The sequence below is a fragment of the Stenella coeruleoalba genome (assembly GCF_951394435.1).
Source record: "Stenella coeruleoalba genome assembly, chromosome: 5".
In the NCBI taxonomy this organism is placed as follows: Eukaryota; Metazoa; Chordata; class Mammalia; order Artiodactyla; family Delphinidae; genus Stenella; species Stenella coeruleoalba.
Window position 1 is genome coordinate 144,213,593 of NC_137150.1, and position 24,319 is coordinate 144,237,911.

Consider the following 24,319-nt stretch of genomic DNA (forward strand, 5'->3'; position numbering starts at 1 on the left):
GGGGACTGCAAGCTTCTCACAAATGACTCTAACTTATGAAATAGATAATGCTATTCCAATCTCTCTAAGTTAAGACATTAGAGTACTTTTCTAAATTCTAGCAAGCAAATAACTGATAGATTTTAAAAAACAGGTTTTAAAGTGACAAAGTTCACTTTAACTTTGTCGGAGTACTCACATGATCAAAAAAATACACCACTGCAAGCTTTTTGCTGCGCCTGGTATAGATGCGCTGCACTTTAGCAATTTTGCCAAAGTGGTTCTCCAGAGTGGTTCTGTCATTGAGATAGTCAGGGATGTTCTTGCACTGGATCGCTGTGACTTCAGCAGGAGACAAGCCCCCAAGACCGTCTGTGCTCTCACTTCTTTTACTCTGACGGCCAGGAGTTCCTCTTAGAGAATCTAGGGGATCAGAGAACGGGGACAGAAATGTATCAGATGCAATGTTTTCAAACAATAGGAGGCATCAACCAGGTAAGAGCAAAGGAAATTTTCATGGATGTAAGACCTGCTCTGAGATCCTATGGTATGTTAGGATCCCTAATGTTTACAGGGGGTTTACTACGAAATTCAAACTAACATCCAGGGAAATTTACCAAGAACTTGCCAGCAGAATTTACCGTACTTTGTACATTTTTAGAACACACCTTCTTTTTTATCTCTACTTTCAGTTTCTTCCTCTTTATTCACACCTGGAAGCCGGGAAGGTGCCAGGACAGACTGACTGCCTCCTGGGACGGCCAAGTGGTCATTTTCCCCAGACTCGGCACAGCCAGTTTCCTTTTTAGATTCCTTGTTGCCCAGACGACCTACTTCTTTATTGCTTTTGAAGACATCCTGTATTGTCCGACCGAACAAAGTGCCTCCCCGGGGTCGATTCAAGCGGACGGGTCGTTTATCTGGAGGATGATCGCCCCTCAGCAGAGGGTCCAAATCTTCTGCTGCATCATGACCGTGCCTCCTGGGGGACCGGTCCTGGTCCTCCTTCCTTTTCAGTCCTTTCATGAGGCTGGGAAGTGGCTCCATTTGGGAAACAGCTTCTTCGCATCCTTGTCTGACACCTGTTTTGCTAACTGGGAAGGGTTCACCCAAGGACCCTGAAGAAGATATGGGGAAGCTAGTAAAGCCACTATTAGAACTTCCAAATAGTGCTTTTGGGCCTCTCTTCTCTTCCTCCACAGTTTGACTTGACAAAGCAGAAGTAAAGGCAGATGATGATGAATTATTATTACCTGGTTTTGAAAAGGTAAAATTTGAATTGGTGGCTGAACTACTCGTCACCTGAGAAAAACAAAATGGGGCCAGTCCCCCATGTCCACTACTGACTGGGTGGGAAAATGTAAAAAGTCCGGAAGTAATTTGGTTCTGAGTTTTCGCTGGCTCGGATTCAGCCCCCAATATTGGTCTGAACATTGAATTCTCCAGAGGTTTAAAGCTAAATTCTGTTTTCCCAAAACCAGAGCTTGCTATTTCTCCAGTCTCTGGTCCAAAAGTAGAAGTACTTGGGAATGCTCCAAGGTTGGGTGATTTAAAACTAAATCCTGGGTTTCCAGGCACAGATGAACTTGAAGACCCAGAGGTAGCTACAAAGGGCGGAATGTGTTCAAGTCCAGAAAAGAGTCCAACATTTGAGGTTTGGGAGAATCCTAATGTTTGCACTGAAGAAGAAGGACTTTGTCCAGAAGATGCTGGAAAGCTGGACACCTGTGAAAATCCTGGGCTCTTCCCGGATAATGTATTGTTTTGTCCAAAAAGAGAGGGCTGACCAAACCGAAATGGTGGCTTAGCTTGAAACGTCCCTATGGAACCACTGGAAGATGGTGGAAAAGCACTAGGCTGCTGCCCACTGAAAGGATTAGCTGGATTCATCTTCTGATCCAATTACTGGCAGGTAATAAATACGCGCAGAAAAGTAGATCCGCAAACGATCTGTTCAGCTAGGGAGCCCCCCCCTCATCTTCACAATACGCTGAAAGACAAAAATTCAGACCATCACAGCTATGTAGTGCTGGAAGACTAAGAAAAGAATTTTTAATCACATGTCAGGTAAAGCAAAGGGCTAAGTATTCTTATTTTCTGAGAGCCAACTGGTGGGGTTGTTGTGTTTTGGTTTGGTTTGGTTTTGAGTGCGGGGTAGAAGTTGGTACAAATAAATTACTTTGTTACGGAGCTTTAAAGCATGATCGTCTAAAAACAAAAATTCAAAACATTTTACTGAATCGGTAAATTCACGGTAAAACCTCAAATAATAATATGAAAATACATGCCGTTACTCTTTTCAACTTAAAGACAGGAGGTTTCTGACGTCTTTCAATCTCGACAGCCAGAGAATTAGAATGCAACACTGTTAAAACATTAGTGTTTCAGTGTTTCCTCCCGTCTAATTTTTCTCCGAGTAACCAGAGCTCCAAATACTCTTTCCAGACAAAGAAATAATTTGCGTTTTTACACGCGGGCGATTACCCCCAGGAGCTGGCTTGAAGAACAAGAGTGCTCACGCAGAGGCTGCCCCACCCCAGACCGCCGAGGGACAGGGGCACCGCTGCAGCGCAAGCCAAACCTCGGGCGGCGCGGTGGGTGGCCCCGCACCCGCTGTGTTCCCCCCCGCGCCCCCAGTGACCTCCCGGCGCCCCTGGCCCCCCCCTTCCGTTAGCGACACGGGCGCGGCGGCGGGAAAGGGGGAGACCTCCGCCCGCCCAGGCCCCGCGCCGCGCTCAACATCCGGCTCAGGGACGCCGCCGCCCGCCGTCCCACGGCCCCTTGGCGCCGGGCAGGAGCCGCCCGCAAGGACCGCGACAGCCAGAGACTCACCGTTTCACTGCGCGCAGCGAGCAGAAGGCTACGCGGCCGCACTTCCGGTCCGTCCCGCGCCTGGGCCCCGACGCGCCCGGATTCCGCTTTCCGGCCGGGCGGCGGCGGCGGAGCTTCTGGTACGCGGCGTCTAGGCCCGGGCCCGCCGGCTTCCGCCCGGTAAGTTCCTCCTCCCCGAAGAGGGGCGGCGGGCGTTCCCCGCGGGCGGCCCGGAGCCGACGAGGCGCTCTCCGCCCCGCCCCCACTGTGCACTCCTTCACCGTTGGGCCCTTCCTCCCCGCTGCCCCGGTTTCCTAGTGGCTGTTGACGTGTGTCTGGCGCGCCTGACTCCACAGCGTGTACACGTCCTTCCGAGTTATGGCTTCCTTACGGTGAAAGGCACATTCCATGACGTTTTTCAACGAATTCCACCAAACAGGATGAATTGAGTGTGTGCGCGCGGGTGTTTCTGCAGAATTTAGGATGGCTTTCTGACTCGTCTGCCTCTTACAGGGCGCAGTGGCTCCGGCCGCGATGAGCTTGGTTGTGAGGAACCTGCAGCGGGCGGTGCCCCTGAGGCGGGCGCGGCTCCGCGAGAAGGTGCAGGCGGTGCGGAGAGCCCTGGGGGTGCAGAGGTTCGACCTGGGGGTCGTCTGTGTCGACAACAGAAAGATTCAGCAGATTAATAGAATCTACAGAGACAAAAATACCCCAACAGATGTGCTTTCCTTTCCATTTTACGAGGTAAAAGCTGTTTTCCTGTTCCTGTCTGGCCTACCTTCCTCTGTAAATCCCTGTTAATTATACCACAGACACGATTTTAAGTTTTACTTTGAAAAATTTCAAATACACACAAAATGAGAGAGTACCGTGTGACCATCCCCTGTTGATCAGATCCTATCGCTGGAGGAGGGGAGGTGATTGCCGCCCTGACCCCACGTTCTGTATCAGTGAATTAGAGAGAAAGTGCTTCTGCAGTTTTAAGTGTGACTCAATAATGCGTATGTATAGACTGAAAACTTTTAAATAACTCTGAGAGTAAAAGGACAGAATTGGGTGACTATCTTAAACAAATCCGTGATATCAGGTCACTACCTATGTTACGTGAATGGTCGATCCGAGGCTCCCCACACTGTTCGTAACAGCATAAACTGAGGCAGCCCTTTCGGAAGGCAATCTGGCAGTTTTCCTGAAGTAAATCTTGATTACTGTTTAATCCACTAGTGTCACACCTAAGGAAATAAATGGAAAGAAAATAAAATGTTCAATGTGTAACATAAAAATGTATTAAAGTATCTACTTATCGTCTTCCCTGATAGGAAGTAAAAATATTAACACCCTAAATATCAAGCCATAGGTGACTGGCTTAGTGTGAACAGGCCTCAACTGAATGCACTGGTCTTTATGGTCTTTTTGTGGGAAAATGAGAAAGATTATTTGTTTAGGACAAAACAACAACTGGAAAAAACAGAAATGTAAGCTTGTATCGATGTGGTGATTTAGCTCCATAGAAGTTAGGCAGCTGGGTGGTTGTGCCTTAGGAAGGATGAAAGAAACGGAAGGTTCATTTGACAGGGTGGGAACATCTTCAGTCAGTCGTGTGCAGTGTCTCTGCCACGTTCCCAACTTGTCTGCCTTGGGGCTAGCGGCGCAGGGCCTTTCGGGGTGAAATCGGTGGGCCTGCGGTCGGTTGGTGTTGTGAGGTCGGGTTCCCCAAATGTGTGTCTCCTCACTCTCAGAGCCTGAAGGCAGGGGACATTCCGCAGCCTGAGTTCCCAGACGACTATAATTTAGGAGACATCTTCCTGGGAGTGGAGTACATCTTCCAGCACTGCAAAGAGAATGAAGATTACTATGACATCCTGACTGTAAGTGCTGAAATGACAGATCCCGATTGGCAAAGCAAAGGCTGATGTCCTCCACCCAGGCCATGAGAAGAGGTGGAGGCGACACGGGCATACACACCACCGTCCTCATGTAGGACAGAGGTTACTGGGGGAGACCCACAGGCAGGGGCAGCGCCCTCTCACCATCCCTCAGAGAGGAGAGCCTGGGCCATGGGGTCTACGTGCCCCATGGCACCGCTGGGTGAGGGGAGAGGACAGGGCGCATCTATGTGGATAACTGAAGGGGGAGCCCCAAAAGCGGCCTTGTTCTTAGCTTCACCTCTGGAGATCAGCAGGCTGTGCTGAGCCAGCTCGGACCTGCTGCGCGAGCTTCTTGCCGAACTTTCCAAAGCAGGCAGGATTCTGGCCTCCAGGACCTTCAGGTCTGTCTCCTCAGCTTGATGCCACGAAGGGCGGTGGGAGTGTTCTGGAAAGTGGTGTGTGATTGAGTCGTGTCTTAACGTTCCTGTGGGTTCAGTTGAGGTGTTTTCCTTTGGCCGAACAGCCACACCCTGAATTACCATCTTTGGGGAGCCTAGTGCTTCCGAGGCTTGAAGCAGAGCTTAGAGCTTCCCAGCGAGACGCCCTGTGCTCAGGCGTCAGGGTGCTGCCAGGAGGAGGGTGTGCTTTCTCCCTGGGAGTTGGGGCAACTGCAGCATAGACAGGACTAGTCAGCACAGGTCTCAGCTCTGGGATCTCTGTGGCCAGCAGCTGTGCACCCCTGGGGGCTCTGGGCTGGGGGGCAGTTGTGGACCTCTTCCACTCCCCCACACCTCCTGAGGATTCTCTTGCCCCCAGCGGAGGGCCAGCCCACACTCCTAGGGCCCTCATCCCCCAGTACAGGGCCAGGCCAAGCCACTGTCTTCCCAGCTGGTGCCCAGGTGCACGTTGGCACCTTCTAACAGCCCGGGGTACCTTCCCCCTTCCCCTGCCCTGGTCCTCCGTGTCTCCACAGCTACCCACCCGTCTGCCCCTTCCCCACCCCAGAGGAGGTCCTGATCTCCACATCCTGCCACGGGCCAGGCCTACTGCCGCTCCCCAGACCCCACCCCTGTGACCTCACCACCTGCCCACAGCCCTGCCTGGGCCCGGAGGAAGCTTCCTAACCTCCCACCAGGCATCCACTGAGCTCTCCCTGACTTCCTGCCCCTCCTCCCTGGCTCATGGCTTGGTCCTGACCGCCCCCTGAGGCAGCTTCTTAATTGTTCTGACAGGTGACTGTCACCCACGGGCTCTGTCACCTGCTGGGCTTCACACACAGCACGGAGGCCGAGTGGCAGAAGGTAGGAGCCATCCCCTGTCCCCAGCACACACACGGGGGGCATTGCAGCCCGAGGCCCCAGGAGCCGGGGCTGCACCACCTGCCCCTTGCAGTCAAGTATGAAAACCACATGGAGAAGCGCAGTGAAATAAGGAACTTAGAATGCCTGCTTTATAAAAAAGACAGTGTTTGTCTTAAATATTGGACGCTCTAAATGCTGTTAACTGCATTGTTTATTCACTGTTGAAAGAAAGGTCTGAGGAGAGACACTACATTCCATAAATTCTATAAAATTCAAATGGCTTAAAGTTAAAAACCTTTACAAGAGACAGTGTGATGGTATTTGTCAATGGAAACGGGATCTAGAGCGTGCGGGTGTCTGATCCAGACCTGTCAGGTAAAGTCCTGTTTCCTGGAAGGCTGCCAGTGTTTCCTCTGTCTGTGAAGGTCTGTGTTGGTAGATGCACCGTATTGTGTTTTATTAACTCGAATTACATTCGTAGTCAGATGGGTTCCCTGAACAGCATAGAAGAAAAGCATTTTTTCCTTAACGAGGTAGTCTCCGGGCAGTGGGCCTCTCCCCGGCCTTCCTAGGCTGCTGGGTCCACACGGGCCACACCCTGGCTCCCCCCCACCCCCCCGCCCAGCCCTGCTGTGGCCGCCTGGCTCCCCTGCTCAGCCCCACTGCTTCCCACACGCAGGCAGCATCTCAGGAAAGCCTCCAGCGGGCTTCCCACCAGCCTGCCCTTTCCCCGGGGGGCCGTCCTCACCCCCGCTCCCGTGCTTTCAGGGCCGGGCCACCCAGTCTGGCCCCTTCTCCTGCGACCCAGGCAGGCGCTCCTCTTCATGCATAGACCACCGCCCCAGCACCTGTTCCCAGCCCCCTGCTGGCTGCAGGGTTCACACGCCACCGGGCAGCACGTCGGTGCTCCCTGTGCACTGGGACCGCGGCCTGCCTTGGGCTGTGTGGGAGGCCCCGGGCCTCAGGGAGGGAACCCCAGGGCCCGAGGAGGCCAGGCCTCTGGGCCAATCTGGACCTGTTTCTGCCCCTTTCTTTCAGATGTACCAGAAGGAGAAGCAGGTTCTCGAGGAGCTGAGCAGGCACACAGGGACCAGGCTTCAGCCCCTGAGCAGGGACCTCTTCTGACCGAAGTGCTACCGTGTGGAGGGAAAGTGGATCCCCCCCGCCCCAGGGATCAGGGCTCCAGGGCCCCAGGGATCAGGGCTCCCCGCGCGGAGGTCCCTGCTGGCCACTGCTGTCCTGTGGGGCTGCACAAGTGCCAGCCCTAGCAGGCGCTGAATTCCACGAGTGGAATTTGCCTCTTAAAACACGAGAGAAGGGCTTCCCTGGTGGCGCAGTGGTTGAGAGTCCGCCTGCCGATGCAGGGGACGCGGGTTCGTGCCCGGGTCCGGGAAGATCCCACATGCCGCGGAGCGGCTGGGCCCGTGAGCCATGGCCGCTGGGCCTGCGCGTCCGGAGCCTGCGCTCTGCAACGGGAGAGCCCACAGCAGTGAGAGGCCCGCGTACTGCAAAAAACAAAAACAAAAAACATGAGAGAAATTTCCACTCATTTCTTTGTTCAGGACACAGTAGGTGTGTTATTTTCAGTGTTGTAAATAAAATAGTTCCAAGTGCTCAGGATGCAGAGGTGGGGCGTGTCGGCCGCCTCCTCCCTGGGGCTCTGCCTTTGACAAAGAGGCATCTCCCACGTCTGCATCCCTTCAGGACAAATCAAGCAGCCCAGGTGGGCCTGCCCCCACTTCCTGTTGGAATCCTGCTGGATTCGGTCCCATCCAGTTCTCAGGAGCGCTGGGGCCTGGAGCCTTTGCTTGGTGCCTCTGCAAGGTGAGGGACAAGGCTGACCCTCGAGGTGGCCGCAGGGCCAGGCCTACCCACCGCAGGGCACCCTCAGCACGCCTCCTGCCGTCACCCACCCCTACCCATCGGTCGCGGTCAGGCAGTTGCTCACAGACTGTGCTCGAGTCCTTTGCCGTGGCCCCGGCATGGCAGAGCTCCGACTGCCATGTCCCATCCTCCTGTAGGAAAGCCTCCCTCCTGTCAGTATATCCTGCCGTGTGAATATGAAAATAAACCCAGGAGTTTACCCCAGAGCTTTATCCAGAGCTGTGCACAAGCTTCGGGCACCACGGGTGGGAGCAGATCTGGAAGGGGCGGGCGCCGAGCCAACCCGGGGCCTCCAAGCACTGACCACAGTGCCACAGACCCTCCAAGGAGCTCTGAACTGATCATGGCGATAAACCACAGCCTCTCGGAGACCCTGAAACCCCAAGCACTATGATTCTAAGAATTTGGTTTCTCCCATAAATCGATCAGAAACATGAAAACGTGTTTCCCACTGGATTTGTGTCCTGAGCCTGGACTTTCCCTGGCTCTCGGCAACACGGGCCCTGTCATGTTCCTGAATCATTGGCCACGTGACCTATTTGTCATCAGTTAACCTCGTTCTCGGTTTAAAGTCTAACATGGCAAAGACCAAAGCTAACCCCACAAAGTTCTCCCCAGGCCTTTTTAAGGGACTGAAGGGGTCCTGAGACCCACTGGTCCTATCAGCGAGTATTTGGAGGTCACCACCTGCCATTGGAGCTGACCCTCCAGAACCTCTGGTCATGTCCGGAACACAGGCAGGTTTTCTCCTGGGCACGGGCCTGAGCAGAATTGCTGGGAGCTGGAGGCGGGAGGTCCAGCTTTATAGCTGATGCCTATGAGTGTTTCCCCGGGGCTGGATGGTTTGTCCCCGCCAGCAGCCGTAGTAGTGGCCCCCAGGTCCTGCTACCTGGTGTCAGGTACCGAGCAACCTGCGTGTGCCCTGACCCTCCGCTTGGATGGTGTCCACATGTGCACTGTGGCCATCCTGCATTTCTCTTGTCACCAGTGACCCTCTCCATCGGCATCCCCTCCACCAGAAGGGTGACTGGTCAGGTCTTATTGCCCATTCTCTACTGGTTTTTCTTTTTTCTTATTAATTCTGGGGTGTTTTTATATATGGTTGAAAACATGCCTTGAATTTTAGTACAGAATACGACCTGAATCTGAGAGAAGGCCGCCCCACGGTCTGTCAGCAGCCGTGCCATCTGCCCACCCCGCCCAGGCACGTGCTGTCACGTCCCAGAGCTTCCTGCAAACCCAGCATTGCCAGAGCAGGGCTCCTGCTCTGGGTGTCGCCGGCATCCCCAGCCCTTTACTGTCCTAGGTGTGTTCTAGATTCAGCTCCCAAGGCCGTGACGCCCTGGAGGTGCCGTGCCAGGTCCGCAGGCCGCTGAGCACGTGCAGTGCCTCTCGCTTCGTGTCCTCGACATCTTGCTGAGGGGACCCCCGCCAGCAGCCCCGCCAGGGTGCCAGGCATAGCTGGTCAAAGGAAGTTTTCTCCCAACACTTGCCACTAAGTGCCAGGAGCCAGTGCAGCCCCCACAGGCGGAGGTCAGGCCCACAAGACTGCCCCCCACTCTAGCCCAGGGGACCCACTGTCCAGCGCCGCCAGAAGCCAGGGCTTCCCACAGCCCCCGCCTCTGGTTCAGTAATTTGCTAGAATGGCCCACAGAACTCAGGGAGACACGGGTTTCTTACAAGGGACACAGATTGACAGCCAGATGGAGGCGTCCATAGGGTGACATCTGGGGGCTTATGTCCCCGTGGAGCTGGGGTGCACCCCCCAGATGTGTTCACCAGCCCCATCTTCTAGGGGTTTTGTGGAGGCTCTGCTAGGGTGGCGGGGCTTGATTAAATCGCTGGCCTCTGCTGATTGGCTCAGCCTCCAGCCCCTCCCCTCCCTGAGGCTGGGGGCGGGGCCTGAGTTCCAGCCTCTCATCAGGGCTGGCTTCTCCGGCGACGAGCCCCATCTGAAGCTCTCCAGCGCCCGAGTCACCTCGTTAGCACAGTCGCAGGAATCCAAAGGTTTTACGAGCTCTGTGCCAGGAACCAGGACAAAACCAGATGGCCATGTCGTCTTATGCTGCGGTATCACGCCATGCCACCACTGTACTCCCGGCACCCGGGCCCCAGAACCCGCCTCCCCAGCAGCCCCACCCTCACTCCCAGGGCCTGCTCAGACCTCTTCAGCTTCCCCAGGTTGGCATGCCTCGGGGTGCTTTCCCGCCCGGGCCCTCCTCAGCAGTGACCGCCCCTCCTGCAGGCCCCCCAATGGTGGCCTTGCCGGGCGTTTCCCGGCACCGGACTCTCCCGGACTCAGGAACATGTTTCCTTCAACCCGGTTGACCCAGCAAGGCCAGCTGTGCGGTCGTAGGAAACATGTATGTTGGTATCTGCCCCTGGCTCCTGCCGTGGGGCTCCTCATAAATTCCCAAGTGACAGGAGCACCAGCAGCCCCTTTTGTCCTAATGAGGTGACTCTGGGCGGCTCCTGGGTGGAGGCTGGTCGCCGGGAAGACCAAGCCAGGATGAGAACCTTGGAGCTTACAGCGCCGCCCCACGCCCATTCTCCAGAGTAGGGAGGGGACTAGAGATGGAGGTGCCCGTGGATCAGGCCTGCGTGCAGCCCCCACAGCATAAGGCTCGGGGGGGCCAGGTCGGCAGACACAGCCGCATACCAGGAGGGTGACACACCCCACTCCACGGGGACACAGGTGGCAGCCTGGATTTGTGACTGAGCCCTTAACCCGTGGGATCCGACACCATCTCCCGGTGGGTGGTGTCAGAACTGGACTGTAGGACACCCATGCGGGGGTCACAGAGGACTGCTTGATGTGGGGAAACCCCACACATTTGGTGACGGAAGTGAAATGTTCTGTGTGAAAGTAAAGGACACTCACAGGTGAGAAAGACATAGGAGGGAAGGCGGGGCTTTCCTGACTTGGGAGGTGAACAAAACTGAGTTTTTCCAATTTACCAGACCATCCAAACATGGTGAACTTCTGTCAAATCTCTTCCCTCTATTGAATTAATAATTACGTTGAGAAATAAAACCAAAGGGAAAAGCCATGTTAGAAAACGTCAAACTGAATGGGAATTCCCTGGTGCCCATTCCCCGCCCCCCGCAGGCCGCAGTGCTGGGGGAGAAAGAAAGAAAGAAAACATCAACATGAAAATCAGGAAATCGGCTCAGACGTTTAACTGCACATTTAAGAAGACAGCGGCGTCTGTCGTCTGTCGAGACGAGCTGCACTCAGGCACGCAGGCCCTGGCCCTCTCCTCGCTGGGCAGCTGCACGGGGCCGAGGTCTGCCCAGGGGCGCCTGTGTGCAGCCAAAGGGCAATTCCAAGGTCATCTCGCTTCCTCTGACGACCCTTCTGGCAACTGCGAGGGTCCAAAGATGTAAGGCTGGAGCAGGGGTCCTGCTCGAGTGGAACTTGGGGAAAGAGACCATTTATCCCAAAAGGGGCCGATGAAAACACGCGTAATACTTGAAAATGACACTTGCGAGAAAATTATATTAAAGCAGCCAGGAAGCATAATTCCACCAGAGAAAATAAAAGAGGGGCAGAGAGTGGAGTAAAGGTAGCTCGTCCCGTGGGGAGAATCCAGCCAGAGGCAGATGGAAGACAGCCCTGCCTCGGCCCAGCCTCCGGTGCTTGGCTTCAGGAGGAGAGGCTACGTGAGTGAACCGGCCTGCAGCTCTGCCCTCGCACAGACACACCAGCCACATGTCCTGCGGCTGCTCCCTTGCTGTGAGGAGCCGGGGCCTCTGCCCTGGGCCGCCGGGCACCACGAGTGGCACTCCGCTCGTGGCGATTCCCCCAGGAAGGTTCAAGGTTCAAGGTTCGTGTGGCTACCTCAGTCGACCTTTCCTCTCCTGGCTCCTGAGCCGTGTCTCCTCGTGACCCTCCCCGCCCCGCATCCAGGGCCGCGGCTGCCCACCCCCTGGGGGAGCACGAGGCCCTGCCGCTTACCCGAGCCCGCGGTGGGGTCACAGGCCTGGAGCCTGTGTGGGCAGGACGCCGTCGGACACAGCCCTAGAGGAAGGAGGGTGTCTCTGGACGCAGCTGGCTCACAGACACCACGCTCAGGTGGGTCTCGCCGCGAGGGCTCCGTGGGGGCCCTCACAGCCGGGCTTATACTGGGCCCTCCCCTGCTGGGCTGGACAAATGACCCAAGCCTCGGGCAGCTCCCCTGGGAGGAGGGCATGGGGTCCACACCCAGCCGTGGCAGCTAGGACTGAGGCTGCCAGGGTTACCTCCACCCCCGCCACACCCCTCCCTCGGGAGCTGGCAAGGCCTCCCCAGGCTCCTGCTGCAGCTACAGGCCTGACAGAGGGTGAGGAGGGCCGACCCAGGCCCTGGGGTCCTCCCGCCCCGCAGGCCCAGGAGGCTGGCCCGGAGCCCAGCCCGGACTTACGTGCCAAGGGCGGCCACTGAGGGACGGGCCACGTGCCACACGGTGGGCAGGAAGCTGGCAGCAGGAGGGAGGGCAGTGGCGGAGACCACCGGGGGCCACGTGGAGTAACCCGCCGGGGAGCCAGGAGTGGGGCTGGCCTGCAGCGGGGCTGGGGGCGCGTAGTGGTGATGGTGGCACACAGAGGGCGGCTTCTGCCTCTTGGCTCGCAGGACGGCGGGGCGAGCCCACTGCGGGTCCTCAGCATGACACACACCAGGGCGTTTCAGCGGGCCCCCGGCTGCTCCTGGGCTCCCCTCCCCTCCACGTGGTTCCTGACTCAGGATGGGGTCAGGGTCAGAGCAGCGGTGGGCAGGGGTCCAGGAGGGCAGGAGGGTGGGGGGCAGGCTCCAGCAGAGCTCATCTGGCTCAAGGGGGCCGCTGTCTGGGCCCTGAACTGGGCAACCCGTTCCTCATCTGGGTGGGACTGGGGGGCGCTTGGGAGCTTCAAGCTGGAGCACAGAGCTGGAGCCAGAAATGTGTTTTTCAGAGCTACAGAGGTGCGTGGATTTCCGGAGGAAGAGCCACCAGGTCCTCTGGTCTTGGTTTGGGTGTGGAGCCTACCTGTGGGGGGAGGCGCAGGGGGGCGGGCGCGAGTGCTGATGGGGGCAGGGCTCTGAGCATCAGGTTCTGCATGAGGATCTGGTGCATCTGTGCGCTCTGCATCAGCATCATCTCCACCATGTCTGAGGGAGGGCACGGAGGGCTGGGTCACGCACGGCCGGCCGCCGGTGACCGGGCCGCTCCTGGAACGGAGCGCAGGTGAAGCAGACACAGAGCTCTACGCGCAGGCGTGGAGGCCTGTGGGTCTGCGGGTCCCGGGCTGTGTGCTCAGACGCGTCCTTTTGAACCCTACTGACGGTGGAGCCTTCTTGCCACTGGATTCCTCTCGTCCGTCCGCTGGGCTGCGTGGTGGCCCCGACGGTATCCACATGCTAATCCCCAGGACCTCTGAATGTGGTCTGATTTGGAAAAGGGTCTTTGCAGGTATGATAAGGATCTTGAGATGAAATCAGCCAGGGGAGCCCTAAACCCAAGGCCAGTGTCTTCCTGAGCGAGAGGCAGACGGAGCTCTGAGACAGAGGAGGGGGCAAGACGCAGAGGCGGCGGGCGGAGCCCCAGGAGGTGGAGGGGCAGGAAGGCCCCTCCCCGGGACCTGCCGCACCTTGAGTTTGGAGCTCAGCCTCCAGACTGGGAGCAGACACAGTCCTGTCATTTTAGGCCACCGGCTTGTGGCGCTTTGTCGCAGCCACCCCAGGAAGCTAATATATTCACCAACTCGGGACACTAGGAAACGCTAATTTTGGTCAGTGTGGGACATAAATGTTGCTTCTTTCCACAGCAGCTAGGCCCTGGAAATTAGGTAGCCCTCCAGGCTCTGCTGGCCTCACCGAAGGAAAGTGAGCCTCTAAGGACCACTCAGACTCGCAGCCAAGCAGATGGGGCCTCCAGGCCTGGGCTGGGGCTCCCGCGCGCGCTTTGGAGCTGGGCTGCAGCAGACAGCCTCCCCCTTGGCCGCTCTCCCGGACCTCCCTGCAGGCGTGGACTTGCCAAGCCTCCACAATTACGCGGGCCAAGTCCTTAAAGCACGTCCTTCTCGCTGTATTACACACCCTGCTGGTTCTGTTTCTCTGCAGAGCCCTGACTGGCACAGATGTCGGCACAGGGCCAGGGGGCTCTGGGGAAGGGGCCAGAGCCAGACTGCTAGTGCAGAAGCTGAGTCTGGCAGCCCCACAGGGGGCAAAGGCCCTTGAGGAGACCCACGTGGGTCGGGGCTTGGGAAGCCCCGCCCACAGTGAGCCCTCTGAGAGGGAGCCCCCTCCCCATCAGCCCCGCAGGGCCCCGCCCCCCGAGTAAAATCGCGCATGAAAAGATTGGTCGGCGGATGTGGGGGTAGAGAAGTGGACCCACATCTACAGCCTCACCACCAGGGCACACGTCAGTGCAGTGGGCAAACAGTCTTCAATAAAGGGCAGGGGGTCAAATAAAGGGCAGGGTATCCATGGCAAAAATAATAGCATTGATCCCTAATTCACAACACACACAAAAATCCATTGCAGGTGGATCGTACATCTAAATGTGAAAGGCAAACAGAGCCCCAGAAGAAAATACAGAAGAACGTCTTCCTGACCTTGACGGGTAAAGACTTCTTAAACAGGACATAAAAGGTACCAACCATAAAGAGTAAAGCCTGAAAAACTGAACTTCACTAAAATTAAGAACTTCTTTTTATCCAGAGACACACACTATGAAGAGAGTGGAAGGGCCACAAAAAGGACTTGCTGTTTGCAATACATATGTCAAAATGACCCATTTTTAGAATACATAAAGAATTCCTAGAAATCAATCAGAGAGGCAGAAAACCGGAAAGAAAAATGGGCAAAATACTTGAATGGGAACTTCACAAAAAAGCATATTCAAGTGGCCAAAAATATATGAAAAGGTGAAGTGCAAATTAAAACCAGAAGAAGCTACCATGGCCTGCCCACCAGATTGGTGAAAATGAAAAATTCTGAAAACATCAAGTGTTGGTAAGTTGCTGTGGGCAACCGAAATTCTCCTCCCCTCCCGTGGGGTGCACATGGGTCCAGGCACTTTGGAAAACTGTCTGGCAGTATTTCCTAAGCAGCCATCCCATCCCCGGGTGTGTGCCCCACAGACACGAGCACGTCCATTCACCAGAAGGCACGCAGAGAAGCACTGCGGCAACAGCCCAGCTGCGCAGAAACGGAACGCCCAACCCCCCAAATGGGCCCACAGTCTGAGGGACTGAATAGCGTGGTGGCTAAAGAATGGCCCCAGCGATGCCCACATCCTGATCCCAGAACCTGCGAATGTGTTCCGTTACACAGCGAAAGGGACTTGCAGATGTGACGAAGTTAAGAATCTTGAGATGGGATGGAAGCGACCAGAGTCTCCGCCCACGGACGAAGGGATAAGTAAAATGGGGTCCAGCCACACAGTGGGGTATTACTCAGCCTTAAAAAGGCAGGATGCTCTGACACAGGCTACAACATGGATGAACCTTGAGGACATTATGCTCGGTGACATAAGCCAGACACACAAAGACAAATACTGTGTGCTTCTGCTCTTATGAGGCATGTAGCCCAATCAAAATCAAGAAGGTGGAACACAGACTGGTGGGCGCAAGGGGCTGGGGGAGGGGGATGGGAAGCTGTTCACTGGGGCAGAGTTTCAGTTTTACACGACGGAAAATTCTAAAGATCTGTTGCACAACAATGTTGAATATAGTTAGCACGACTTAAACATGGTTACGATGGTCAACTTTATGTTACGTGTTTTTTACCACAATTTTTTAAATTAACTTTTGTTAAAAAGGATCTTCAGATAGGGAGATTATCTTGGATTATCCGGGTGGTCCCCATGTTATCACGGGGTCCTTAGAAAGTGTTGGGAGAAAATAACTATCAACCTACACTTGAATATCCAGCAAAACTAGTGTTTAAGAACAAGGGGAAACAAAAAGAAAGTGAACACTAAGGCAGCTTCAAAAGCCTGTCCTGCAGGACCTTGTAAAAGACTTGTTCCCAGGTGATAGGAAGGGATTCCAGGAGGACAGTCTGAGATACAATAAAGGGTGAGTTAATTCAAATGTATTTGCTGTATGACGTTATACCAGTGTCTTTTCTGTGAAGTTTTCCAAAAAGGTAGAACTGACATGGAGAGCAGTCGCGGGGAGTGGGGTGGAGTGGAGCTCCAGAAGCCGCGTATCTACTTCATAGGAAGCAGCCCAGCAGTTCTCCAAAGGGGTTGTTGCAGTACACTGGAGAGTCCCTATTTTTACATTCAAATACTTGATCCACTTGGAATTTGTTTTGGTATAGTGAGTGGGGTAAGGAACGTGACTTGACTGTTCTGAGTAACTAGCTACTTACTGACTGTTTCATTTTTACCAGTGATTTTAAATGCACTTTTTAAAGGCACACAGACACTTGCGCGCACGTGCGCGTGCACACACGCACACACACACACACACGCACAGGGGATGCTGGGTTCACCTCTAGAGCCTGACAGTCACTAAAGTTCATCTGGAAAAACCAGGGAGGGTGGTGAGGAGAGACCAGCGGGCTGTCCTCTCTGCACCTCCAGGCCACCTTCCTGTGTGTCACGGTGAGAACGGTCCCCCTGGGGAGCTGCAGGCCGCCATGGACCAGGCCTGACGTGTAGCACGTACACAGTGGTGCTTCAGTGCCGGCGACAGAGTTGAGAACACTCGTCAGGTGATTCTACACACAAGTCTGCCTCGGACTCTCAATACCTCCCATCGTCAGGAAAACGCAAACTACAACCCCAGCGACCGACTACCACCCCTGCTAACACGGCCGCCCGCACCACATGCAGGTGAGGGTGTCGAGGAACTGGACCGCTCACACGTGGCGGTTTTAAGCACACACCTGCCATGATTCAGCCGTCCCAGTCCTAGATGTTTACCCAGGGGAAATAAAAATGTACATCCAGGCCTGACGTGAGTGTCCATGGAGCTCTTGTGGTGATGACCAAAACTAGAAACGACCCAAGTGTTCATCGACAGGCGAAAGGATAGCAAACCAGTCCATCCTCACAATGTAAGGTCACTGGGCAATTTCAAGGAGCCATGGTTTGCTACGCCCAACAAGAGCGACGAGTCTGAAAACAGTGCCACTGAGTGAAAGAAGCCACACAGGAAAGAGTGCATACTGCGTGATTCCACTCATACAAAAATCTAGGAGACGCAAACTGATGCAGAGTGACAAAGCAGGTAGGACGGCGGGAAAAGGTGCCTGAGGTGATGCCGTGTGTTCACTGCCTTGATTTAGTGATGGGTTCACAGGTGTGTACAGGTGTCAATACTATCAAATTGTACACTTTAACGGTGTGCAATTTATTCTATGTCCCCTCAATAGAGCTGTTCTAAAATTCAAGTATTTAAAAGTTACCTAAAGAGAAAAAGCAGTTTAACCAAGGGTTTTTTGAAGCTAATCACTGGATGAGTTGGGCTGGAACACAGTTCTTTCAAATCTGAGTCCAAGCTTCTTCCCTCAGGGGTATCCATCAGTAAGGATTTTTCAAAGTGAAATTATTTTCATGTTGGTAAATACATAGCTTCAGTTGAGTCGTCAAAAGCTGGCCCTAAAAGACTACCTAGCTTACAAAACTATTTTTTCAGTAGAGAATTGCATAAACCCGTGACAACATTCGTTATGAACACTTACCTTCCTTGACGCTTCCTGACTGCTGAGTGGGGAAGGCCTGGGGAGGGGGGATCTGTGCGATGAGTGGCTGCTGAGGCAGCTGCTGGATGATGGTGGTGGGAGGTGGGGGTGCCTAGAAGAGCCAGACGACCCATTACCTGAATGTGCCCCGGGAATAGTGACCTACAGAACCACCCACCACCCATCCACCCACCACCCACCCATCAATCCATCCATCCAACATCCACCCACTGTCCACCCATCAATCCATCCCCCATCCATCCATCCATCCACCCATCCATCCATCCATTCATCCACCATCCACCCATCAATCCATCCATCCAACATCCACACACCATCCATCCATCCACCATCCATGCCCCCATCCATCCATCCATTCATCCACCCACCATCCACCCATCAATCCATCCCCCCATCCAACCATCCATCCATCCATCCAGCCATCCATCCACCATCCATCCATCTATCAATACACCCATCCAGGGGCTTCCCTGGTGGTGCAGTGGTTGAGAATCTGCCTGCCAATGCAGGGGACACGGGTTTGAGCCCTGGTCTGGGAAGATCCCACATGCCGCGGAGCAACTAGGCCCGTGAGCCACAACTACTGAGCCTGCACATCTAGAGCCTGTGCTCTGCAACAAGAGAGGCCGCGACAGTGAGAGGCCCGCGTACTGCAGTGAAGAGCGGCCCCCACTCGCCGCAACTAGAGAAAGCCCTCGCACAGAAACGAAGACCCAACACAGCCAAAAATAAATAAATTAATTAATTAATTAAATTAAAAAAAAATACACCCATCCATCCACCAGCCATCCATGGGGGACTTTAAATGAGAAACCCTAGAGGTTAAACAGATGGCTGAATAGATAAATATTTGAGTCTGGGTATCACTTAGGACATGGAATGTTATGGGCTGAATGTTTGTCCCCCCACAAATTCACATGTTGAAGCCCTAACCTCCAAAGTGACTACATTTGGAGATGAGGCCTATGAGGAGGTGATAAAGGGAACGAGGTCGTAAGAGTGGGGCTCTAGTCTGATAGGGCTGGTGTCCTTGTAAGAAGAGAAAGAGACACCAGAAGCTGTCTGCCCCTTGAGGATACAGTGAGAAGGCGGCCACCCGCCAGCCAGGAGAGCACGCTCACAAGAACTGCATTGGCCGGCCCCTTCATCTGGGACGTCCAGCCTCCAGATGGTGAGAAGGTAAATGTCTGATGTTTAAGTGCCCAGACTGTGCTATTTTGTAGTGGAGCCCAAGCTGAGTAAGACATGGCGTTTTTCATGTTTCCCACGTTTCCTGGATTTAGTGGGCTAAGCTCATCCCTGCTTCCATTGATTCTGCTTTAATAGAGGTATCCAAGGATCTCGGCATGGAAATACCCTCTGGCTTCCCTCCTGAGTTAAAATAAACGCACAAAAATTTGGGGCGCACACCAGGCGTTGATTTCTATTTTAATCCCTTGCCCTGTCCCTTCTCTCTCAGTTCACGGAAAGGATGGCATGGACCAGGGTTGGCAAACTTCCTGTAAAGGGCTGGACAGAGTATCGTTCCCGCTTTGTGGCCACACGGCTTTAGTTGTAACTGCTCACCTCTGCCTTTGTAGCTGGAAAGCAGCCCCAGACATGTAAGCACTTATGAACCCTGAGATGTGTGTTTCATATCATTTTCATGTGTTACAAACTATCATTCTTCCCCTGATTCTTTCCCAAACATTTAAAAGTGTGCCACCCCTCTCAGTTCACAGGTCCCACTGACACAGGTGGCAGCCAGCTTTGGCCTGTAGCCACAGTCGGCCCCCCCCACAGGCCCCCCCCGGCCCTGCACAGACCAGCAGGCAGTCACAGCAGTGGTGCTCTCGCGGCAGAGGGGACCTCCTACCCCAGAGTCTCTGGGACATTCATCCTAGCCACCAAGGCCCCTGCCTGCTCTCGTGCTGTCATTGGGGCTGAGACTGAAACACCCAAGCATGACTGGGCCTGAGGAACTGCAGTAAGTATGCGCACGTTGGGACGGGGGGAGCCTCCTGAACCTACACCCTCACCCCACCATTGCTGGGGCAAACGGGGCTCTGGGGGCTCTGCTGGCACGCCCCTTCCCTCTCTGTTCCCTCCACGTGGGCTGCCAGGTCCCCTCCCAGAGGATAAACGCCCTCCAGGTCACGGACCCAGCCTGTGGGCACCACCAACCTCCCTGGCCAGCCGATCCAGAACCTTCTCAACTTGGCCCCGCCCACCTCCTGCCTGGTCTTCTCCTCATGCACTCAACCCCCGAGGCCGCAGCCCGCCAGGCCCCAGCTGCCACCCCTCCTTGCTCTGGGCATCCAGCTGCCCCCGATACGATCCCTTTTGCTTAAGAAAGTCAGAGCTGCTTTCCATCGCTTGTAACCCAGGATGCTGAATGCAGGCGTGAGGCTCTCAGAAGTGGAACAGTCTTCCACCTTTTACAATTCTGCCCTGGAGACTAGGGGCTAAGCTTCCCCAGTCATTATGAAGTTTGGGAAAGGAGCTGACACACTTCTTCCCCAAATTCAGGCCCTCCTGATACTGAAACCTCCTAATACTTCTGCTCCTAGCGCAAAGGTTAGGACGTGGGGCGGAGCTGGGACCCCAGCCTCTCACCTGTAATGAGATAAGCACCCCCTACCCCCAGCCAGTTCTCAGGGCACCTGTGAGGCCTGATGACACACATTAGCCCCGACAGAGCCAGACACGGAATGCAGGCACGGCCGCCGCTCAGCCCACGGCCCCTTCCGCGCACTTCCCTAAGGTGCTGAAAGAGGCGAGAGACGGAGGTGTGGAGACACCGCCATCCCTGCTTAGGTGAGAGGTCTCTGGGGGCGTGGCACCCTCCCTGCATTGGTTCTGCCCCCCAGATTCACCGCGAGGAAGACTTACTGGGTGTTGGGTGATCTGCCGTGGGTCCGGGGTGGGTGGGGCCGGGGAGACAGCGGGGTGGACACCCACGGGGGGCACCTCTGGGGGCAGCACTGACCCACGGGCTCCTCCGTCCGGCCCCCTCCAGGCGCGGGCCCGGGAGACCTCTTCCAGGAGGTGCTGTTCCTGTAACGCCAAAGCAGAGCCCGTGCTTGGAGGCAGGGAGCTGGGACAGCCGGAGCGGGCTGGCGTGTCCCAGGCCCTCACCCCGCCTGGCACGACAGCGCCAGCTCACAGGCGTGTGGCCCCCGCGGTGGGGGAGCGGCCCCAGGACCACCTGCTACCCCCGTGCACCAGGCTCCCTCCCACCCCACCCGGGCGCATGATCAGATGGTAGGCCCAGGGCGCAGCTGGGTCGGAGTTGGAGCCAGGCCCTGGAGGCAACGCCAGAAGGCCCTTGCCTGGTGCACACGGGAGAAATTGACCCCGAACGACTTTGTCCAGCCTATAGAGGATATTCTGTCTCTCCAGCATGCTTCCAGGTCGACTTCACCACAAAGCAGTGAGTTTATCACAACTATCGTTTGGACCCGAACGCACCCCTTCCCATGGTCATTCCCTGCTGCGGGTGCCTCTGGTTTGGACGAAGCCCTGGTCATCTTGGAATCCCACTTCCAGGGGAACCGGACCCTTCACGCGGCACTTCCACCTCTGATCACGTGCAAACAGAGCAGTTTTTTCCAGCTAACAGCCCCCTGTGAGAGCCCAGCCTATAGGTGAGCTCTCCTCTCTCCCTGGAGCCCGTGATCGGGGATGGCGCCCCTCGGCTGCTCACGGCCCATCAGCTGTCCGCCCCCAAGTCGCAAACGGCAGAACCAGCACGGGTTCCAGAAGGGCCCCCACCTCCACTGGCCCGTGCTTGCTCTGAGCTCAGGCCGCAGTCTCAGCTGCAGAGAGCTCGGGCCAAGGCTCCCTGTGGCCACGTGGCCTACCCAGAGTCTCTGCAGAAGGTCCTTCCTCATCCTCAGAGCGCTCCGCAGGGCGGCCTCTGGCCCGTCCTCATTTCCTGGAGGGAAGCGCGTGCTTCAGGGCTCAGCACTGCAGACCCCGGCAGCTCCCACTCCGGGACCTGCACGCCTGTCCCAGAGAAGGAGGGAGGTGCCTGGGGACGGAGCTTGGGGGGCTGCCCTGTGGGGATTACGTGGGCAATGGTGGGGGGCATGCGGGGAGCTCAGTCTCTCAGGGGGGTCTATCTTACTCCTGGACAGGAGCCGGAAGTTGCAGAGTGAGGATTTCCCCTGGGGCCCGAGCACCACGTTGCTCCTGCACCTTTGCCGGGAAGTCCCGCGGGCTCCACGGGGCGCGGTGAGAGGAAGGAGGCCCTCACGGGATGGGGCTGAGAGCCCAGCCTCCCATCACCTGGAGCCACCCCGCAGCCCCAAGCTGCCTGGAGGCTGGCGTGTTCCACGGAGCCTCAGGGAACGGTTCCTGCAGTGTCCTGGACACCATGCCTCTGGTGGTCCCTGAGCTCCTTTCCTCTGGGTGCACGGGCCTGCCCCTCCCCCCAGGCCTGCCGCCTCCCCCTAGAGCTGGCGATGCCCGGGCTGCCCGTCCTCTGGGGTCCCCACTCCCCCTCCAGGAGTCCCCACTTCCCTGGCCCATTTGTACTGTTCCATGTTCTGAGCTCGTCCTTGGTCATGTGACCTGGTTTGGGATTTTTTTCTATCTGGATTTGGGCCCTGGGCTCTGTCTGCTGCACTTGGGAGCTGCCTGGAACCCCCGCAGCCCAAGGGGCTACGCCACATAGTAAAGAACAAGCAGTGTCTCCCCAGCACCTCACCTAGATGTCCCTGAGCCCGGAGCCCGTCACCAGGGAAAGCAGTCCTTGCCCTGGGTCCTGTGGCCTAAGCATCTGACCGCCAGCCATGCTGGGGACGACGGGGCGTCTGGTCTGGGCGCCCGAGGATGCGCAGGCCGACACGGGTGGGGTAAGCCCTCCACACCCACACCGCACAGCGAGCGCAGGGCGACACGGTCTGATGCAGGTGTGGCCACTTGCGATCCAAGCTGGGCAGCCTGGGCTGCTTATCTAACCTCTCTGTGCCTCTAGCGCTCAACTGCGAAAGAGGAATGATGAACGTGCCCTCCTGGGTGTGCAGGCTGGATGTGATACGATATGAGGGTGTGTGTGTGTGTGTGTGTGTGTGTGTGTGTGTGTGTGTGTGTGTGTAGGTTGCTCCGGGGCCTGTGCAGCGTCAGGCAGCCCGGGGCTCTTACCGGGCGTGAGCTGGGGGTCCTCAGAATCCACTTCCACATCCTCGCGCTCTTGCTTCAGCTTCTGTGAGAAGAGAGCAGAGCGAGGACTGTGCTCCAGGCGCGGGCTCAGTGTGGGGGCCAGGCCGGGCACCAGCGCCCAGACAGACGGGCTGGGAGCAGGAAGCGTGTGAGGGGGCTGCGGGGCAGGGAGCCAGGTGGGACCCTGAGGCCACACTCGTCATACAGTGCACACACACTCCCCCTTGAAACCCACAGGCCCTTGCAGGAGGCCATCTGAAGAGCCTGACCAGGCCGGCTCTGTGTCCTGACCACCTGACTGCCCCACTGAGCCCTGGGCTGAGCAGCTACTGTCGGGGCCAGTTCTGGGGTGAGCCCTGCTGCCGCTCTGGGCAGCCGTCGGGAGCAGAGGGACAGAGCAGGCAGGTGAGGTGGGGGGAGCCGTGAGGACCCCGCAGACCCTCAGAGGAGGAGAAGGGGGCCGGCCTGAGGGCGTCCACCGGCCGCCCACCCCAGGCCCGGCCGAGACGCCGCGCCCTGAAACTCGGAAGCTGGGAGGCCCCGAGGGGGAGAATCAGGGCGCCCTGGCGGTGCTCCAGCCGGTGGGTGCGGGCCTGCCTCCTGGCTGCAGAAACTGCCAGGAGAACCTACTTGGTTCTGTACAAACACAGAGAAGAAAAGCCAAGGAGCCACAGTTCTTCACCACGAGGCTAAAAGCACTGAAAAGGGTCTTGCTTTGCAAGTGGGCTCGTTCCAGGTATAATCTTACCTTTCAAAGCTGTGCTTCTGTAACAAGCTGCTAAAAACACGAGTGCCCAGCTGCCTTACCTTCTCCAGGAGTTTCAGGGTCAGCCGGGTCAACCGATCTGCCACCGAGGAGTCCAGCATCCCGGGGCCACAGGAGGGGACGCCACGGGCCCGCCCCTCCCCGTCTCAGTTCCCTCTGGAAGAACCGCTCAGCCGGAGACACGCAGCCCAGCCCTGGGGCCACTGAAAGAATCCCACGCGGGCTCGGTTTGCCTTCTGGCCTCTGCGGCCAGAGAAGAGCGTGTGTGTGTGGGGCACACGCCCTGGACGCGCAGTGTCGGGCATCGCCATGGTGGTTGCTAGGAGCCGCAGACATGGCGAGGCCCGGTTGCCAGGTTTCCACTGAGAGTCCTTCCCAGGCCCCACCTGTCCCCATGCAGGGGTTACCAGTAAACACTGCTGATCCCCAGGTGTGGCCAGGCGGGGCTCCTTGGGAAGGAAAAAGTGGGCAGCAGCTGGGGCCCGAGGGGTAGAGTACAGCCCTGGCGGGGAGGACAGAGTCCAGAGGATGGGGTGGGGAGGGGCACGGCATCCACCCCCCACACACCACGGGGGCCTGCCACCCCTGCCCTCAGTCCGTTATGGCCTCCAGGAGGCCAGCAAGCCCCTGGCCTTTCCTAGGGATCCTCCCAGCCAGACGGGAGTAAAGGCCAGAAACACTGGAAGACAGGGTGCGACCACCACCTCCCTGCAGACTTCAGGAAACTCTGCGTGGCACCAGGGAGCTGGCCAACGAGGTGCCTGGGGGCTTCTGGGTGGGAGCTCAAGGTGGGCTCACCCCACAGGCACCCAGCTGGCACCTCAGAGGACACGGGGCCACCCCGAGGCACCACCCCTCAGGGTGGATGTGATTCCAGCAGGGGGACTGCCCA

General features: G+C 56.6%; 3 protein-coding genes across 5 annotated transcripts in view; 1 reads left to right on the top strand and 2 right to left on the bottom strand.

The window, feature by feature from the left end:
* MCM3AP (minichromosome maintenance complex component 3 associated protein) overlaps positions 1-2,951 on the bottom strand; it is a 46,331-nt gene extending 43,380 nt beyond the window's left edge. For both annotated transcript variants that reach the window (XM_079921921.1, XM_079921920.1), the window contains exons 1-3: positions 2,812-2,951; positions 648-1,969; positions 179-402 (exon numbers count right to left, since the gene is read on the bottom strand). In XM_079921921.1, the coding sequence (XP_079778047.1) occupies positions 179-402; positions 648-1,869 (1,446 nt within the window). In that variant the 5' untranslated portion in view covers positions 1,870-1,969; positions 2,812-2,951. The remainder of the gene's footprint in view (positions 1-178; positions 403-647; positions 1,970-2,811) is intronic.
* Positions 2,845-8,104, top strand: YBEY (ybeY metalloendoribonuclease). 2 transcript variants are annotated; one of them, XM_079921922.1, is made up of 5 exons: positions 2,845-2,970; positions 3,304-3,534; positions 4,530-4,658; positions 5,891-5,959; positions 6,998-8,104. In XM_079921922.1, the coding sequence occupies exons 2-5, from the start codon at positions 3,325-3,327 to the stop codon at positions 7,082-7,084; spliced, it is 495 nt and encodes a 164-aa protein (XP_079778048.1). In that variant the 5' UTR covers positions 2,845-2,970; positions 3,304-3,324; the 3' UTR covers positions 7,085-8,104. The 2 variants fall into 2 exon arrangements, with proteins under 2 accessions (XP_079778048.1, XP_079778049.1); XM_079921923.1 differs by lacking the exon at positions 4,530-4,658.
* A 3,989-nt stretch (positions 8,105-12,093) lies between these two features.
* Positions 12,094-23,528, bottom strand: LOC307186437 (uncharacterized protein C21orf58 homolog; the record flags this gene model as incomplete). The annotated part of the gene is made up of 8 exons (XM_079921476.1): positions 12,094-12,674; positions 12,847-12,968; positions 17,496-17,607; positions 20,388-20,552; positions 21,359-21,432; positions 22,644-22,792; positions 22,992-23,191; positions 23,469-23,528. 8 exons carry the CDS (start codon positions 23,526-23,528, stop codon positions 12,243-12,245), a joined length of 1,314 nt encoding a protein of 437 aa, XP_079777602.1. The 3' UTR covers positions 12,094-12,242.
* Between the last annotated feature and the right edge of the window lie 791 nt (positions 23,529-24,319).

Coding starts and splice junctions, on each gene's coding strand:
- YBEY (XM_079921922.1), top strand. CDS start 3,325: ATGAGCTTGGTTGTGAGGAACCTGCAGCGGGCGGTGCCCCTGAGGCGG. Junction 3,535..4,529: donor TTTCCTTTCCATTTTACGAG/GTAAAAGCTGTT, acceptor CCTCACTCTCAG/AGCCTGAAGGCAGGGGACAT. Junction 4,659..5,890: donor ATTACTATGACATCCTGACT/GTAAGTGCTGAA, acceptor TTGTTCTGACAG/GTGACTGTCACCCACGGGCT.